Source organism: Cucurbita maxima, unplaced genomic scaffold, assembly GCF_002738345.1.
Source record: "Cucurbita maxima cultivar Rimu unplaced genomic scaffold, Cmax_1.0 Cma_Scf00049, whole genome shotgun sequence".
Taxonomy (NCBI): Eukaryota; Viridiplantae; Streptophyta; class Magnoliopsida; order Cucurbitales; family Cucurbitaceae; genus Cucurbita; species Cucurbita maxima.
Genome location: NW_019272065.1, coordinates 699,519 through 717,451, shown reverse-complemented (window position 1 = coordinate 717,451; position 17,933 = coordinate 699,519). Strand labels below are relative to the sequence as shown.

Below are 17,933 nucleotides of genomic sequence, written 5' to 3'. Positions count from 1 at the left end.
CAATATATTTTAAATAATAATAATTAAAAAAAAAAAATGGCAAAAAGCAACAAAACCCAATAAAACCTAAGTCCTAAGGTTAATTGAATCATAATCCACTGAATAAAGAATATGGGATCCAACTAATAATAATTAATTTTATTTTTGTTATATATTATGGAGAAAATTTAAAAGCTGTAGTGGGACAACCATTTTCATAAAGAGATCTTTTTTTTTTATTTTTAATTTGGTTCTTATAATTATAAAAATAATTTTAATTCTTATTATTATTATTTTTGTACAAATCATTCAGTCTATTTTGAATTTTAAGTGGTCCAAAATGGCAATAATTAGAATATTTTTTAATGCAAAATTCTAAAAAAAATGGGCTATATAATAAAATATTTAAAAGTTTAGGAAAGAAAAAATAATTAAATTATTGTAAAGTAATAATACATTTTGGCCATGATTCAACGGTGGAATTATTATTTTTATTTTTTTTTACAGCCATTTAATCTGAATTTGTTTTGTTTTTTTTTTTGGCCATTAATTACATAAAATAAAAGCATTATTTATTATTATTATTATTAAATAAGATTGAAATTTAACGCTTGAATATGTAATTTTCGTATGTAAATTTAAGTTTATTAAAATTAGTGAATATTAATTAAGACATAAATGTTATGGTGAAAGTCAAAAGCTAAAAAAATTCAACCTTAGATAAATGGTAAGTTTATCCAAATTAATGGCATTTGATTTCATTTGACATAACTTTCAAACCAACATTATTAAAAATAAAAAATTAATAATTTTGATGATTATTAGTTTCATTTATGAATTTTAATTTGATTTATCGATAGAAAAGTCAATTTTTGCTGCAAAGTTTTCAGTTTATTGAGTTAAATGATCGATGACATGCACTACAAGAAAACTAATATATATATAAATATATTTATATAAGAAGTAAAAAAATTAAATTAAATTAAATTAAATTATCAATACGTTTTAATTTATTCCATATTTAACATTTTTTTTTTAAATTTAATAAATATATTAAGCTTAAACTAAATTTTGTATTTAATAAGATATTAAATTTTTATATTTTACATAAAAAAAAGCTGAATAAAATTAGAAATTTAAAAATTTATTATCATTTGATTTTGTAGTTTGTTTGGAAAATATAAAAACACATTTGGAAAAAAATAATTCTAAAATAATTTTAGAATATGAAGTGTTGTTTTAATAATTAAAAAGATATCTTTTAATAAAATGCAATTTTTCACGAGTTTCTAAATTTTTTTTTAAAACATAATTATTTTTTTTTTAATTTGATAAAAATTCTGAAAATAAACTAAACATTTTTTAATTTTCCATTTTTTTTTTTTGGTTATTTAAATACGAGGAATTAAAACGATTTACAGAGCCGAGCAGAGAAGCCATGAAAGGCGAGCAAGATAATCCTTCTCCGTTTCTGTAAAACAGCCTTTCTCCGGTGACAAACCGCTCTGGTTTCGCCTTCCGGTGACAAAAACTGAACTAATTCAATGTTGGATCTCAATCTCTGTATTCTCTCCGGAGATTCCGCCTCCGCCTCCGGTTCCGGTTCCGCCGATCATTCCAACACCACCGCCGACGAGGATTTCTCTTCCAACGTCAACTCTGGTTTCACTTTCTCTTTCAGTATCCTCAACAACAACGGCACCGAAGATCAACTTGACCGGACGGCCCTGTTTCACCCCGTCGCCGGCGTCTGTTCGCAGAGGAAATGGCTGGATCAGTCTGTTAAGCCGGTGAAGAAGGGCCGACGAGGCCCCAAATCAAGAAGCTCGCAGTATCGTGGGGTTACTTGTTATCGAAGAACAGGGAGATGGGAGTCGCATATCTGGTTAGTAATCAATCAACAATTACTCTGTTTTGGGTATCCATTTTCAAATCCTCTGTTTTCTGGGTATGAGGCTCATGATGAATCAATTGTTTCTGTTCACAGGGATAACGGGAAGCAAGTCTATTTGGGTATGATTAAAAACATGAATTTCTTTAAAATTTCACATAAAAACCCGTTTTGATCGAAATATTTGGGGTTGTGATTGTTGTAGGCGGTTTTGACACGGCCCATTCTGCAGCGAGGGCTTACGATCGAGCGGCAATCAAGTTTCGAGGTGTTCATGCGGATATTAACTTCGATATCAGCGACTACAGAGAGGAGATTAAAGAGGTGAGGAAGATTGAAGGGTTTGTTTGTTTGTTTGTTTGTTGTTGCGTGATGTTTGAATGTGAAGCTCTGTTTTGGGGCTTCAATGGCGGATTTGCAGATGAGGAATTTGAGTAAAGAGGAGTTTGTGCACATTCTTCGACGGCAGAGCAATGGGTTTTCGCGAGGGAGTTCCAAATACAGAGGGGTTACTCTGCATAAGTCCGGCCGATGGGAGGCTCGTATGGGCCAGTTTTCAGGGAAGAAGTAAGTTCATACTTTTTTTTTTCAAATATTTTTTTTAAATTTTAAAATACAATTAAAAAAAAAAACAATTACAATTTTCAAATTTACCCTATTAAAAAATGCTCTTATTGATTCGTTAGGGTATTAATGTATTTTTTTAAATGAGATAGGAACATTTTTAAATTTAGTGTGATGTCCATTGGGAGGAAAACCACCATTTTTCCCTAGTAGATGCAGCTTGCGGGGAAACCCAAAAGAGAAAGTCTAACGAGGGCAATATATGCTACCGGTGTATCTGAGTCGTTACAAATGGTATTAGAGTCAGACACCAGACGTTAGGCCCTAAAGGGGTGGATTTGGGGGCCTTGGAGGATGGAAAGAGTGTCAGTGAGGATGATGGACTCCCTGATTTGGGGGCCTTAGAGGAAGCAAAAAGCCTCGAATAGAAGTGATGGATTGTGATGTCCATTGGGAGGAAAACCACCATTTTTCCTTAGTAGATGCAGCTTGTGGGGAAACCCAAAAGAGAAAGTCTAACGAGGGCAATATATGCTACCGATGTATCTGAGCCGTTACAAATGGTATTAGAGTCAGACACCAGACGTTAGGCCCTAAAGGGGTGGATTTGGGGGCCTTGGAGGATGGAAAGAGTGTCAGTGAGGATGATGGACTCCCTGAATTGGGGGGCCTCAGAGGAAGGAAAAAGCCTCGAATAGAAGTGATGGATTGTGATGTCCATTGGGAGGAAAACCACCATTTTTCCTTAGTAGATGCAGCTTGCGGGGAAACCCAAAAGAGAAAGTCTAACGAGAGCAATATATGCTACCGGTGTATCTGAGCCGTTACAAATGATATTAGAGTCAGACACCAGACGTTTGGGGGGCCTTAGAGGATGGAAAGAGTGTCAGTGAGGATGATGGACTCCCTGATTTGGGGAGCCTTAGAGGAAGCAAAAAGCCTCGAATAGAAGTGATGGATTGTGATGTCCCACGTTGGTTGGGGAGGAGATGAAAGTTTTAAAAATTTATATGTATTTTTTGAAACATGATGTAAGGGCGTTTTTTAATTTTTATATAAAATTTAAGATTATTTTTTAAGTTTTTTTTTTAAAAAGTCTCAATAACTTTTAAAATTTTAAAGGTATGTTTTAAAGATTTCTAACAAACAGTATTTTTCGTTTTTTTAATTTAACTGTATTATTAATTTAGCCTAACTTCAACATTTACCTATAATATATGTATATATATTTTTAAAATAATAATTACAATAAATACACTTATTTTTGGAATAAATTTCCAAAAAAATCCTTGAGAAGGTATGTGACATGGGGGTAATTGCAGGTATGTGTATCTTGGGCTGTTTGATAGTGAGGTAGAAGCAGCAAGGTCAGAAAAGACATTTCATATTGAAGCTCAATAAATTATTATAATTATTATTATTATTATTAAAAAGTTTTTTTTTTTTTTTTTATGGTGTAATTCAGAGCATATGATAAGGCAGCCATAAAACACAACGGAAGGGAAGCTGTAACCAATTTTGATCAGAGCTGTTATTATGGCATGGAGATTGCCTTTGAATCTGAAAGCCATGGCGATATTGACCTGAGCTTGGGCATTGCTCCTCCATGTCCACCCGAACACCAAACCGATAACCGAGTTGGCCGATCCCAACCCCCTACGGTGGAGCATCCTCACTCCCTTTCTTCTCCGCCTCAGCAGCATCATCAGGATTCCCTTCTTCTCCCGCCCTCACCTCGCCACCTTCCTCCAGCCTCACCTTTCCTCCGCTACCACATTCCGCCCTCTATTTCCGCTGCTAGTAACCGTCTATTATTATGAAATTTGATTTAAGATATAAAGGTTGTGGAATATATTTTCTCTTACTTTCAACCGTTGATAGCTTGTATTCTATTTAAACATTGTGAACAAAATATTAGACTTTCAATTTCACCTATGTTTCTCATTCGTTATGTCGAACTCATTTTTACTATTAAACCTAATCATACGGTTGATTTCTTTGAGAGGGATGAAAGCAAATAGATTGACTCGTATCGCCCAATTTGATGGATTTGATTTGGTTCGGTTCAATTCGGATCTATATAATTTACTCAGAAAGGTAAAAATTTATGAAACTTTGAGTTGAAGTTTTACCACAGTTTATGTTCTGCCAAACCAGCTGATATTTTTTTGTTGAAGACAGAGATTACTGTTTGTGTTTTTGACCATTTGGATTGTTCCTTATTTCCACCAACAAAAAGCTTCATTTTTTGTGCCATGTCCTTTAACTCTTTCTTCTGAATTATGGGAATTTCTCTATCTTTTGTACCTTATTGATTGCCCTCTTCCACTGTTTAAGATCTTGTACTTCATGTGTATATGTGTACTTCACGTAAATTATTGGAGATCGAACGTTCACGAGAATTATTTATCATCTTAGACATTGTCCTCTTATTATAGAAATGGATGTGATATTGCCCACCAAACATTTTCGATCAGTCAGTTGTTTCATAAGATTGATCAAATTAGGGCAAAGTAGGTTCGAGAGAGAAGGGAGGAGACCAAACTTTTTTGATCAACCGATCATCCCATAAGATATCTGACACCCAAACATTCTCGATCAATCAGTCGTTTCGTAAGATCGATCGAATCAGGGTAAAGTGGGTTTGAAAGAGAAGGGAGGAGGCTGAACGTTATCGATCAACGGATCGTCTCATAAGACATTTGACACCCAAACATTCTCGATCAGCCAGTCATCTCATAAGATCGATCGAATTAGGGTAAAGTGGGTCTGAGAGAGAAGAGAGGAGGCCAAACGTTTTCAATCAGCCGATCGTCCCATAAGACTTAAACATTTAAACATTCTCGATCAGTCAATCGTCTCATAAGATCGATTGAATTAGGGTAAAGTGGGTCTGAGAGAGAAGGGAGGAGACCAAACGTTATTGATCAATAGATCGTCCCATAAGACATTTGACATCCAAACATTCTCGATCCGCTAGTCATCTCATAAGATCAATCGAATTAGGGTGAAGTGGGTCCGAGAGAGAAGGGAGGAGGGGATCCTCAAAACCAACCAAGTAGTTTGAATCAAACGAAATGGATAACCAAAAAGGGTTTCAATTTTGGGAGAAACCCAATAGGACAAGCCGCTAGCAGCCAAGCCTTTGTCTGGTTGTAAGGCGTGGTTTGGTTAAAGGCTTAAAAGCATGAAGGGTCATTGTCAGGTGAAGTCACTGCAGAAAGCTGCCATGGAAGTCCTTTCCAATATTCTCACCTGTTTTGCCCTTTATGAGAACCCCAACTTCACTTTGTCTTCCAAGTTTTGGATTCATTTTCTGTAATTTTAGGGGTTGGTTTGTAAGGACTTGATTGGTTCGTGTTGGGTACGGGTTTAGTGTGAAAAGTACTGGGTCAACCCGATGCAACCTAAGAAAATGAATTTTACGGGTTGGTTTGTTAGGACTTGATTGGTTCGTGTTGGGTACGGGTTTAGTGTGAAAAGTACTGGGTCAACCCGATGCAACCTATATAATATTTATGGGCCCAACTCGATTACTTCTCCAATCTAGCAAAGCACACTACGCAGTACCTACTTCTACTTTTCTTCCTCGCACAACGCATAGAGACACTGAAGCACACTATCAACTATCCACATTAGACATCAGTAAGTACTTCTTGAGGTCGAAGTTACACGTTTTAATGGCTATATGTTTTAACTCGCTTTTCTTTGGTGGGGTGAAAGAAAATATTTGGATAATGTGCATTAGTTTTCACAATTGTTACTCTCCTGATTAATCAGGTTGGACGGAGTGGCGATCTTCAAACATTCGTTATGATCATCGTCATTTCTTTCTTCTATCAATTACGATCTTGTTATGCTTATAATACTCTAATTTTTATTTTACATTTGAAAATAATGTCAAAAGCAATATCAAGACATTTTTTTTTTTTACAACTATGAGGAAAATGAAAAAATGTAAAATCCCACTTCGGAGAAGGGAATGAAACATTTCTTACAGCTCTGAGACTGACATCAATACGTAACGGGTTAAAGTTGACAATATCTGCTAGCGGTGAACTTTGACTGTTACAAATGGTATTAGAGCTAGACACCGAGCGATGTACCAGCGAGGATGCTAGGTCCCCAAGGGAGTGGATTGGGAGATTCCACCTCGGTTGGAGAGGGGAACAAAGTATTCCTTATAAAAGTGTAGAAACCTCTCCCTTAAATGTTTTAAAACTGTGTGACTGACGACGATATGTAACGGGTGTATCACAAATCCATTAGTATACCAATTTTTCAACTATACTATACAGATCCAAATAAAATATTTGTTTGCCTTTTGAATTCAAGCCAGAATTATAAAAAAGAAGAAGCCAACCCAATTTGCATAACACTTACAGGGAATATGCTGCTGGAATTCCATCTACTTTTGATTCTTTTTCCATAGAACACCTATCCTTTTCAGCATGTTGATATTCTTCTGCTTCGTCGAGTCGTCGTCGAGGTCATCGGAGTAGAACGTGCCCAAAGGATAGTTGCTGTCAGTAGGACCTGAAATCTCTACAACTTTTCCATCTTTCCCTGGTGAGAGCATTGCTGCAGCTGCCTCAGCTGCCTTCCTCCATTGATCCAACTGCACCCTTAACCTCCTCAATTCCGCCTCCATTTCCGAGCTTTCGCTTACACTGCCGAGCTTGGCTAAAGCCTCTTCATTTGCAGATTTTGCTGGTTCTTCCAGATCAGTCCTTTCGCCGTTCGTTTCCATTTTCTGAATGTCGATTCGGAGCATATCGTTTTCTTCAATGATTCCTTGCAACTCTGTCTCTTTATCTAGCAAGCTTGCCTTCAACTCCTCAATATCAGCCTCTAACTTCTTCAGCTGTTCGTTTTCACTTTCTTTAGTTTTCTGATTCGAGTTCGAAGTTTCGTCATCTTTGGCAATACTTAGAAGTCGAGCCTCATCATCGAGATGTGTCATCAGTTGCTCGATTTGTGCCTTGGCTAGAGTGAGTTCAGCTTCAAATGCAGCCTCTTTCAAACGTGACTCCGATTTTACCGATTCCGCTTCTTCATAAGAACTTCTGATCTGTAATCCGCTCCGAAGCTGCTCGTCCTGATACCTTCTATCAGCAACATCTAATGCTAGTCTCAATTGACCCATTTCAGATCTAATACAATTAAGCTCAGCCAAATCATCCTGATATTTGCTAACAAGAGCCTCCAGTGATGTAACTTTTTCTTTGGATTGCTCCAACCCCAAGGACACAGAGTTGAACGCGGTCATCGCGTTCGCTCCCTCTGATCGAAGCGTTTCGATGGTTGCATTTGCAGTTTCTAGCTCCATTTGTGTTTTTGTCAGATCATCAAGAGCTTGAGCTTCAGAATATTCATAATCAGAGAGCTTGGATTTAAGTTCCTCCACCAGTGAAAGTGTTTCTTTGAGTTCTACTCTGAGGCCCTGAATCTCAGCATGTCTATTCTGGTTCGCCTCCGAACCGGCTATCCTTTCGAGGTGAAGCTTGAGCTTCTGATTTTCATTCATGGCAGCAGCCAAAGCAGCAGAATCCATTAAATGCTGTTTTTGGAGGGCCTCAAGCTCAGACTGCCATGCTCTATCTCGATCCTGCGAAATTTTCCGTAGCTCTTGGATTCGTTCGTCTTCAGAAGCAGAAAGCTCTACCAATTGCTGTCTAGAATCCTTGAGCTCTAAGGACATGGATTCAAGCTGCTGCTTAGCCTCTTCAGCATCTTCTTTTGCTCTCCTTTTCCATGATTCAGAGGTGTTTAGTTGATCCCTTGCCTTTTTCAGTTCATCTTGAAGTTGAGCAATCCGTGATTCCATCATAGAAACTCGATTTGGACGTTTTTTCTGGATTTCAAAGATATACTAACAATGTAAATCATTTACAGTGAATTTGTTATCAAAGCTGCAGATGGATAACATTGTGCAAATGAGAAATTCTCATCTGCAAAAGACTTGAGGATGCATACGCTATGCAAATAAGTTTATGAACAGTTTCTCCAATAAAAAATGGGCATTTTGAGCAGAATTAAAGAAACCAAGAACTTTAATTTGAAATGAGAGCTAACTAGAAGAAAATGAGAGATAAAAGCTATCAAAAGAAAAGAAATTGGCTCATGCTTTCACCGAGTTTTTATAGAACAGCCCAAGCTCACCGCTAGCAGATATTGTCCTCTTTGAGTTTTCCCTTTCAAGCTTCCCCTCAAGGTTTTTAAAACACGTTTGTTAGGGAGAGGTTTCCACACCCTTAAGAAAAATGTTTCATCCCCACCCCAACCGATGTAGGATCTCAAAATCCACCCCCTTCAAGGCTCAAGCGCACCGCCCGGTGTCCACCCCCTTCGATGCTCAACATCCTTCAGGGCTCAACGTCCTCGCTGGCTAGCTCCTGTACCATTTGTAATAGCCCAAGCCTACCGCTAGCGGATATTGTCCTCTTTGGACTTCCCCTCAAGGTTTTTAAAACGCTGTCTGCTAGGGAAAAGTTTTCACACCTTTACAAAGAATGCTTTGTTTCTTTCTCCAACCGGGATCTCACATTTTATTCTAAATAACATAAAATTGAATTCAGAACAGCTTCTCAAACAAGCAGGATCATTATTAGGGAGAAATACCTCAACTACTGAACTTTGAACTGATTTCATTACACCAGTCTTAGGATTTCTTTCCTTTGTCATCTTACTCATAGAAAATGGAGCTGAGGCAGCCGAAACAGAATCCGAACCAAGAGCTTTAACTTGTCCAGCGGGTCGAGGTTTCCTCAGTGGTGCTTCCAAACTTCTGCACTCACAACAGAAAAAGAATCAACACCACAGCCATAGATGAATTAATATCAGTTTGAAGATCATCTAAAAAGGAAGAAGGAAGAATCACAATCTTACTTGGGCTTTGAAGTCTGCATATTTAGCAGTTCCTTGTGAAGAACAAAAGCAGGATGAATCAATAGTTGATATTCTCCTCCAAAGCTCTCTGACCCACAAGAACTGCTTCAGTTTCAGAGAATTATTTCATTAAAATTCAAACATAACAAAGAAAACAAGCACTCCCTTCAAAGAAACTCCCACTTCTACCAACCAAAGCCACTTAGAAAAGAAATAAGTAAACCAAAAGAAAAGCTCTATCGAATCTCTTTTTCTCAACTTTCTTTAGTTCATTACTTTCTCACAGTGCTCTGATGGCCCCAACAAATCATGGCAATATGTAAAGTTTCATAATCTTCAACCCTCCCTGGGCCAACCTGTTTTGTTTGTTTATTTGAGAAACAGTAAAAAGAATATCATGGAGAATTTGTACTAAAACTCAGTAGATCAGATATTGATGTCGTGGTACTGCAGCTAACAATCATATCAAGAACAAAAGAACACCAAAATTAAGAACTCAACCCAGAATATAAGGAATCACAAGCAAATCAGGAAGTTTCAAGAGATGAAAACTAGCAGAAAAACCAAGGGGGGAACAAAATTTGCGGAAATTAGCAATGCCCACAAGGTGTTTGATGTTTGTCCTCAGAGAAAAGTTTTGTTTTCAACAGACGAAGCTGAAACAGTAACGTGAATCGGGAGGATCACTTACTCTGAACTCGTTTTGAGTTGGAAGATAGAACTCAGCCATCAGATTTCAACAACTTCGGCTTTTACTTCACCGATTGATATGTAGAAACTGCGTGGGAGCTTTGAATTATGGGTCGCCGCTCAATTGCTTTGCTCTTGACTAACGTGTGGGCATCCATGTGATGAAAAGGACCCGTGATTGTTAACCTTCTCCATGAACAGAGCAGGAGGACCACTGCCATAGCCATAGCCATAGCCATAGCCATAGCCATTCTGTGCAGAAGGAAATGCCGGATTTCCGTTCAAGCTGCTCATATGAACGCTAAAGAGAGATTTTCTTTCACGATTCTTATCGTTGAACCAGTTGGGTTTTGGATGCCAAATAACAATTTGGTTCTTATGAGTTCTTGTAGATTACAACAATTTAATTTTTATGGTGAAAAATCTCATCGACATAAAATATTTATTTTATTCTATTTTAATTTAATCTCTTATAATTTTATGAAGATATTTAGTTTCTAATTAATTTATTGATCTACGTCAAAAAAAAAAAAAAAATCATTAAATATTAAAGACATTTTTAATGACAAACACTTAGTTGCAAGTGAATTCTAAAATTTTCGATTTTTTAATTAAAAAAAATAAAATATTCTATGTACTTTTAAATGTCAAATTTTATTATTTAATAAAACTTTTGGCCTCTACCCCTAGCTTGAAGTTGAATTTTATCAAAATTTATTAAATAATAACAATAATTTTCCAATAATAAAACATACCAAATGAATATATTTCTAAAATTTATAAAATAAAGTCTAATAGAAAAATTGACAATTAATTAATAATATGAACCAAATTTTCTAACGTTACATCGAAAGAATAGTTTTAAGAGAATTAAATTATGAATGGAATCGTATGTCACTTGTCACAATCACACTCTTTGTAGCATTATGACAACGATTGTGCGACACTTATTTTATTGTATGAAAATTGTCTGTAAAGACAATTTAAACGTAAGTCACATTTCGTTTTAGAAAATAATGTTATAAACTAAAAACAATTAAATAACAACCCCAGCTTCCAAGGGCATATATCCATCATAACAACCATCTACCTGGCATAAAATTTAAATTTGAATTAATTTTTACAAATTTTCTTAAACACAAAATTTATTATTATTATTATTATTATTTTTGTCTCCTTTTCAGGTAGCTTTACTTGCAAGTAAAGGCAACAAAGTAATGATGAGAAAGTGGAGTTGAAGAGGTAAGCGTGCTTCTATCGACGTTATAAATTAGGGTTTCAGTTTTAAGCTCGTACCTATAGTGTTACAGACTATGTTTCTTCGAAATTCGAGTTGAAATCTCATCAAATTTGAACATTCCCTTACAATAATGTCAAAAAATCTCAATCGAGACTCAGTTTTTTATGCACGTGCTTCAATACACCCAATTAGGGTTTCAGTTTTGAGCTCGTACGTACAGTGCTTTAGACTTTTTTCTTCAAAATTCGAGTCAAAATCATCGAATTTGAACATTCCCCACAATAATATCGAAAGATATCAAGCGTGTCTCAATTTTTTTATTTCAAATAGCCTATTTAGAGTTTCGATTTTAAGTCCGTATGTATCGTACTATTTAAAGAAAATATTATAAACAATAAATATAATTATAATGTTCAAATAGAAAAGAAAATGAAACATTTCTTATAAAATCGTAGAAACCTCTCAGCCAAACACGTTTTAAAATCTTGAGGGAAAGTGTAAAGAAGATAATATTTGTTAACGGTAAACTTGAGCTGTTACAAATGGTATCAGAGTCAGTAATCGAACCATTCGAGATATGGGTCGAGGTAGGGCTAGACTCTTTTCATAGTAGACACGTTTTAAAAGCATGAGACTAACGGCGATATGTAATGGACATATCTACTTGCGGGGTTGTTAAAAAATGGTGTTAGAGTCAGTTACCAAACGATACGAAGCACTGGTCGAAGTAGGACTAGATTCACTCTATAGTAGACACATTTTAAAATCATAAAGTTCATATCTGCTAGGAAGCTGTTACAAATGGTATTAGAAGATCCTTTCCATAGTAGACATGTTTTAAAACCGTGAAGCTAACGCGATACATTAGCGGTAAATCTGTTGATTATCCGATTATCCAAACAAAAAATGGAGAAAATAAATGCAATCACAGATTAACTTCAGTAATCAAGAAATTAAGTGGATAAATAAAAAATAATACAGAAGTTCGTGGAAAAAATAATCACAATGGAAGATGTAAAAATAGCAGTGACCCACACGACATGTCCTGCCTTGCCCTGTTGAGTATCAAACGCAAGAATTTAGCAGATTCCCAGAACACATTCAAACACATTTAGAATGAACAAATTCCCTTTTCATGGATCATTTCAAGTGATAGATGATGTGTGTGGAATAAAAAAAAAACAAATAAATTGTAAGGTTAACCATTTTAACAAATCTGCAGTTCATCCAATCTTGTTCAGCATAATTTAGCCACCAACTCCATTGATGATGCTGTTTCCGATATCGACGTCGCCTTCGAGCTTGGGCGGACCTGAATGTCGTCTTGCCAAGGCGGGTGAAGGAGGGTACGAGAGACGTTTCTTTGCTGTTGCTGAAGATCCTTTCTCTGGAGTTCCTAATGAACTCTGCAATCTGGATTTTGCTCTTGCTGATTCAGTTGGTGTCATGTAACTCCGAACGGCACTCGTGGTTGACATGTTATCGTCGTCCCTTGCCGAAGGTCCTCCTCCTCCTGTGCTGTGCCTTCGTGATCTTTCGGACTGCATACTGCTGACCATACTTTTCGAGTCGTCGTCGTGAAGCATGAGGATTCTTGGGCTTGGAGGCTTCATTTTTTTTACTTTAGGAGATGAAGCTAGCTTGGAAGGAGTTGAGGAGGGTTGGAAAGCAGAGTGAGTTGTTTTCTGGCTGCCTGTTGGGGAATCCATCTCTGAGTTCAGCTGAAATCGAGCGAATGATTTGCTGATTTCTCCGCCAACAATGCCACGACTCGTCGTCTTCTTACCGGAATGACTGGTGTTTGACTCTTTTCCTGTCAGGTCAGGTGCATCATGTACTCGAGCTCCGCTCCATCGCTCCGACCAGCTCCAACCCCAGGTGGGATTACTTGGATCCATGAATGCTGGGTTTACAGACTTTGCAGAGTTCTTCCAGGTTTGCTGTAGACAGATAACGATACTCGAATCAAACTTGGGATTTCATTCATCGAAAACTCGATACTCTAGCAAATAAATACAACTCGAGAAGAAGAATGTAAAATGGTTTAGAAAAAAAATGTGAAATGGGAAGCTTTGGATCTTGGACCGTTGGAGAATGTGCATATAACGGCCCAAGCTCATTACTAGCAAATATTGTCCTCTTCCAGACTTCCCCTCAATATTTTAAAACACGTCTGTTAGGGAGAGGTTTCCACACCTTATAAAGAATATTTCATTCCTTTCCACGCCCTTATAAAGAATGTTTCATTCATCTCTCCAACCAATGTGAGATCTCACAATCCACCCCCTTCGGGGCCCAACGTCCTCACTGACACTTGTTCCCCTCTCCAACCGATGTGGGAATATTTCATTCCTTTCCACGCCCTTATAAAGAATGTTTCATTCATCTCTCCAACCAATGTGAGATCTCACAATCCACCCCCTTCGGGGCCCAACGTCCTCACTGACACTTGTTCCCCTCTCCAACCGATGTGGGATCTCACAATCCACTCCCCTCAGGGCCCAGCGTCCTCACTGACACTCGTTCTCCTCTCCAACCAATGTGGGATCTCACAATCCACCCCCCTCAGGGCCCAGCGTCCTCGCTGGCACTCGTTCACCTCTCCATCAATGTGGGATCTCACAATCCACCCCTCTTTGGGGCCAGCATCCTCGATAGTACTCGTTCTCCTCCCCAATCGATGTGGGATCTCACAGTGCTAACTCGCTAACTCTCTAACTCTCGATAAGGAAAAGAAAAACAGAACAGTTCAGCAATGAGGTAGAACAATTCAAATCACAAACCACATACTAGCTGTGGATAAGAATGTTAGAATGTCACCTGATGAGTGAAGGCATATGCCAGGGCTCTCTCCCTTCTCATTGCAGCCTCATATTTGCTCATTAGACCAGCTTCAATCTGCTCCTTTGATTGTAAACTGTCATCCCATTCCTCCCCAATCTGCAATATAATCATTAACGAGGGGCTTAACTTATTATCACAATAGAAACCAAAGTGCAACACATTTGCTAGGGGTAGGTTTTAAAACGCGTTTGCTAGGAAGAGGTTTCCACACCCTTATAAATAATGTTTCGTTTCTCTCTCCAACCGATGTGGGATTTCACAATCCACCACCCCCATTCAGGAACCAACGTCCTCGCTAGCATATGGCTAGCAGATATTGTCCTCTTTAAGATTTCCCTTTCAGGTTTCTCCTCAAGATTTTAAAACGCGACTGCTAGGGAGAAGTTTCTACACTCTTATAAGGAATGTTTTGTTCCCCTCTCCAACCAATATGGGATCTCATAAAAGAAACTCTCACTTTTGGATTCAATGCTATGAGAGCAAACACATATAAAAGCACGGTAACTAACGATACCCGCAAGCTCTCGAGCTCTTTCGCATGCTTTTGAAGGAGTTGTTTCTGTAGAGCTTGATTCTCCTCCAACATCCTAACCCTCCTAAAATGAACCTGAGATTGAACACGAGCCAACGTCTGCATACACCGAAGCGTGTTCGAGGCTTGTCGTTTCACAGTAGAACTCTCCATCAATGATTTCAGCCTCACCAATCCTCGTAATGCCCGTAACGCCCTCCTTGCCTGAAGCAAAATACCAAAACTATCAGACATTTATACATTTACAATTGAAAGATGACAAGACTTTCATAAGGAACTCTTACAAGGTATCCACGAAACACTGTTTGGATCTTGATTGCTGCAACTTCCTCCTTAGATAGTCCAACAAATCGTGTCTCCGTCGCGACGTGCACAACTTTGGCAGCAACAAACGGAGTAGCAACATTAGGCTCAAAAGTAGAAACACTTGCTTCATTAGCCTGAGCAGCTGCAGAAGTCACTTCTGTTGCAGTAGCAACTTCAACAGAGCAAGGCTCATTGTGTTCTTCACTCACTGAATGAACTATATGTGCCTCTTCTTGCTGGGGCGGTGGTGATGGCTCAGCCACAGCCTGTGTAGAATCTGGATAGCAATGCTTTTGCTTTCCAAACCATTTCTTCTTCGATTTCTTCGAGTTTTGCTATAATATCAGAAACTTATCAACATTCTTTCTCACAAGAACTCATAAACATACTCAGAAAAGTCCCATACCTGATCTTTCTTCTCTTTGGGATCTGGACTTAGAGCCTTCTTTACAGAAGAAAACCATGTTTCTTTCTTTCCCATCTTCTTTACATTCCTTAGCCAAAACCCCTTAAGGCCATAAGTAAAGTATATCAGTCTTAGATCTCTTAGTTTCTTTCCTATTTGAGCAGAAAACTCCACAACAATGAAGAAACATATGATTTATCGAGTTGAATCAGCAAACATTCCAAAACCCATGAGGAGAAATTGGTAGTTCAGAGAAGAAATCACAACCCCAGAACAAAACATTCGATTATTCAACTCCAAAACTCAAAACAAAGAAAACCCAATTGAAATTTCAAACAAAATCACAACCCCATTACAGAACAGCAATGAATAACCCCAAAAACAACCAGCGAAGAGCTACAAGAAACAGTAACAAAATCAAAAAAATGGGGAAAGAACCTGAAAAGAGTGCAAGAGAAGATTCAGATCTGAAGAGAGGTTGGTTTGTTCAGTGTTTACTTGAAATCAAGGACCTATTTGGAGGCGAAGAATGAGGGAAGGGTGTGATTTAGAGTTTGTCTCTCTCCATATGGCTTTTTGTAAATGGAAAAGAAGGGGAAGGGGAAGGGGAAGGGGGAAATCAGATCTTGGGTGAATGATATGGAGGAGAATATGAAGGAAAGGTAGCTGGGCTGTGCTAATCAGACGACCCCACTTCCTGGTTTTGGTTTGGGTTTGGGTAATAAAGCCATGAAAAAGGTCCTATTACCTTCACAGCTACCACGCTATCTTAAAAGAATCTCTTCCTCTTCTTCACAGCTCCCTCCAATCCATTTAAAACATAGGGACATTTTTATTGGTTTAAATTTTACTTTAATGGAGGTTTTGAATTTTTCTTACTTTCTACCCTTCTAGTTGTTAAATTTTACTGAATTCTTAGACACAAAGAAACTCAAATGCATAAACGAGAAATGGAGTCATGTCTTCACGTCTCCCGACCTCTTAACATTATGCCACTGAACCCCACGAGAAGAAATTTAAAAGGTATTTTCAATTGTTTAGCTTAAGAGAGCTCCGGTGAACTATTATGCACTCTTTTAAGGATGACCATGATTAATCTATTTGGGAAACTAAATGACGGTTCAAGCTAAAATTGTATTTTTAAAATATTTATGGATGAAATTTCCATATTAAAATTGGATTTGATTTTTTTTTATCTAAATAAAAAATTAAATATTTAAGTCTTCCACCCAATTTATTATTTTATAATATAAGGTGCATTTAAAAATAATAATAATTGAAGTTTTTAAATAAGGTTTTTTAGTAAATAAAATGTTAGTTTAATTTTCATTTTAATATGTAACTAATTCCCATTAAAAAAAATTAAAATATTGTGAATTAGTCAAAAAGGCACGTTTATGAAATTGAATAATGAGAGGCTTTATAAATTTGGAATAGAAAATAATTATAATATAGAAAAATAAATAAATACATAAAAGAAGGGTATGAAAGTCATTTACCACTATGGTCTATTTTAGTTAGAGCTTATCCCTTTAGATAATTTCCCCTTTCGCAATCATTGATAATAATAATAATACAGTTTAAAACATTAAGGTAGACCCATTTGGTAATAATGTTGTTTTACATTTTTTTTATATAAATTAATTATTTTTCTTTTTACATTATTCAAATTTTATTCTTTCTTATTGAAAATAGAATTATGTTAACAATTCAAGTACTATTTTAATTGGTGTACGTTAATAAAGATCTTATTGATTAATTAATAAACCCACTTATTATTTAATTATAGCATATATAATTAACAAAAATATCAAAATAAATATTAAAAAAGTATAAAGTCTAAATTAATAAAAAAAATTAAAAGTAAAAAATAAAATGAACAAAGACAGTCAAAGTAAGTGAAAAAAGAGAAAAAAGGAAAAGTGAAAAGACGAAAAAGGGCATGGAAAAGCAACAAAAAAAAAAAGGAAAAATAAGTGATTAAGAAAGAGATTAAGAGTTAATAATGGGATTAGTTTGAAAACTGGGAAGCGGATAAAGATTAAGGACTGAGGAGCTGGCAACTGGCAAAACCAAACTGGCGGCCTCGTGACCGTTAATTATTGCACCACCGTTCCACGCGCTTTTCCCAACATGCCGCCAACTTAATTCATTCTCTTATTATTATTATTATTTATTCCTATTTTCTTAATTTATTAAATATGAAATGAAAGTTATTATTTATATGAATAAGGTGCATATTCTGTTGAGAGGGAGTTTCACGTTGACTAATTTAAGGAACGATCATGAATTTATAGATAAGGAATACATATTCATTGGTACGAAGTATTTTGAAATGCTTAAAACAAAGCTACGAGAGCTTATGCTCAAAGTGGACAATATCATACCATTATGGAGGGTCGTGATTCCTAACACATTTCTTTTCAATAGGTCAATCATAAAAACTCTAAGGTTCACTTTACTTTTCGATAGCTCAATCATAGTAACGTGACCATATCGTAGGAAAATGTCGGAACCGTCAAGTGTCGAATTCGAATTCCGAATTTTGATTTAAATCATGGGCATGAATCGTTATAATGACTTATAATATTCA

General features: G+C 36.7%; 3 protein-coding genes across 7 annotated transcripts; 1 reads left to right on the top strand and 2 right to left on the bottom strand.

Moving 5' to 3' along the window:
- The first annotated feature begins 1,411 nt into the window (after positions 1 to 1,411).
- On the top strand, positions 1,412 to 4,415 carry LOC111471195 (floral homeotic protein APETALA 2-like). 2 transcript variants are annotated; one of them, XM_023116900.1, is made up of 6 exons: positions 1,412 to 1,864; positions 1,967 to 1,992; positions 2,076 to 2,194; positions 2,292 to 2,437; positions 3,757 to 3,801; positions 3,900 to 4,415. In XM_023116900.1, the coding sequence occupies exons 1-6, from the start codon at positions 1,524 to 1,526 to the stop codon at positions 4,252 to 4,254; spliced, it is 1,032 nt and encodes a 343-aa protein (XP_022972668.1). In that variant the 5' UTR covers positions 1,412 to 1,523; the 3' UTR covers positions 4,255 to 4,415. The 2 variants fall into 2 exon arrangements, with proteins under 2 accessions (XP_022972668.1, XP_022972667.1); XM_023116899.1 differs by having other exon boundaries at positions 2,259 to 2,437.
- A 2,261-nt stretch (positions 4,416 to 6,676) lies between these two features.
- LOC111471265 (interactor of constitutive active ROPs 2, chloroplastic-like) lies at positions 6,677 to 10,359 on the bottom strand. 4 transcript variants are annotated; one of them, XM_023116987.1, is made up of 4 exons: positions 10,014 to 10,359; positions 9,323 to 9,410; positions 9,056 to 9,221; positions 6,677 to 8,288 (listed from the first exon to the last, which is right to left on the bottom strand). In XM_023116987.1, the coding sequence occupies exons 2-4, from the start codon at positions 9,340 to 9,342 to the stop codon at positions 6,843 to 6,845; spliced, it is 1,632 nt and encodes a 543-aa protein (XP_022972755.1). In that variant the 5' UTR covers positions 9,343 to 9,410; positions 10,014 to 10,359; the 3' UTR covers positions 6,677 to 6,842. The 4 variants fall into 4 exon arrangements, with proteins under 4 accessions (XP_022972755.1, XP_022972752.1, XP_022972754.1 ...); XM_023116984.1 differs by having other exon boundaries at positions 9,323 to 9,424; positions 10,014 to 10,358; XM_023116986.1 differs by lacking the exon at positions 10,014 to 10,359 and adding an exon at positions 9,806 to 10,005 and having other exon boundaries at positions 9,323 to 9,424.
- Positions 10,360 to 12,192: 1,833 nt separating this feature from the next.
- Positions 12,193 to 15,971, bottom strand: LOC111471123 (protein IQ-DOMAIN 1-like). The gene is made up of 6 exons (XM_023116809.1): positions 15,779 to 15,971; positions 15,341 to 15,442; positions 14,913 to 15,269; positions 14,611 to 14,832; positions 14,073 to 14,192; positions 12,193 to 13,192 (listed from the first exon to the last, which is right to left on the bottom strand). Exons 2-6 carry the CDS (start codon positions 15,413 to 15,415, stop codon positions 12,500 to 12,502), a joined length of 1,467 nt encoding a protein of 488 aa, XP_022972577.1. The 5' UTR covers positions 15,416 to 15,442; positions 15,779 to 15,971; the 3' UTR covers positions 12,193 to 12,499.
- Positions 15,972 to 17,933: the final 1,962 nt, after the last annotated feature.

Bases quoted from the DNA above. Each gene is read 5' to 3' on its own strand.
- LOC111471195 (XM_023116899.1), top strand. From the start codon at position 1,524: ATGTTGGATCTCAATCTCTGTATTCTCTCCGGAGATTCCGCCTCCGCC. The intron at 2,438-3,756 runs GTAAGTTCATAC...GGGTAATTGCAG, and splicing joins GGCCAGTTTTCAGGGAAGAA to GTATGTGTATCTTGGGCTGT. The intron at 3,802-3,899 runs GTCAGAAAAGAC...GGTGTAATTCAG, and splicing joins AGTGAGGTAGAAGCAGCAAG to AGCATATGATAAGGCAGCCA.
- LOC111471265 (XM_023116987.1), bottom strand. From the start codon at position 9,342: ATGCAGACTTCAAAGCCCAA. The intron at 9,222-9,322 runs GTAAGATTGTGA...TTGTGAGTGCAG, and splicing joins ATGCAGACTTCAAAGCCCAA to AAGTTTGGAAGCACCACTGA. The intron at 8,289-9,055 runs GTATTTCTCCCT...TTTGAAATCCAG, and splicing joins TTCAAAGTTCAGTAGTTGAG to AAAAAACGTCCAAATCGAGT.
- LOC111471123 (XM_023116809.1), bottom strand. From the start codon at position 15,415: ATGGGAAAGAAAGAAACATGGTTTTCTTCTGTAAAGAAGGCTCTAAGT. The intron at 15,270-15,340 runs GTATGGGACTTT...CTGATATTATAG, and splicing joins CCAAAGAGAAGAAAGATCAG to CAAAACTCGAAGAAATCGAA. The intron at 14,193-14,610 runs GTATCGTTAGTT...ATTATATTGCAG, and splicing joins AAGAGCTCGAGAGCTTGCGG to ATTGGGGAGGAATGGGATGA.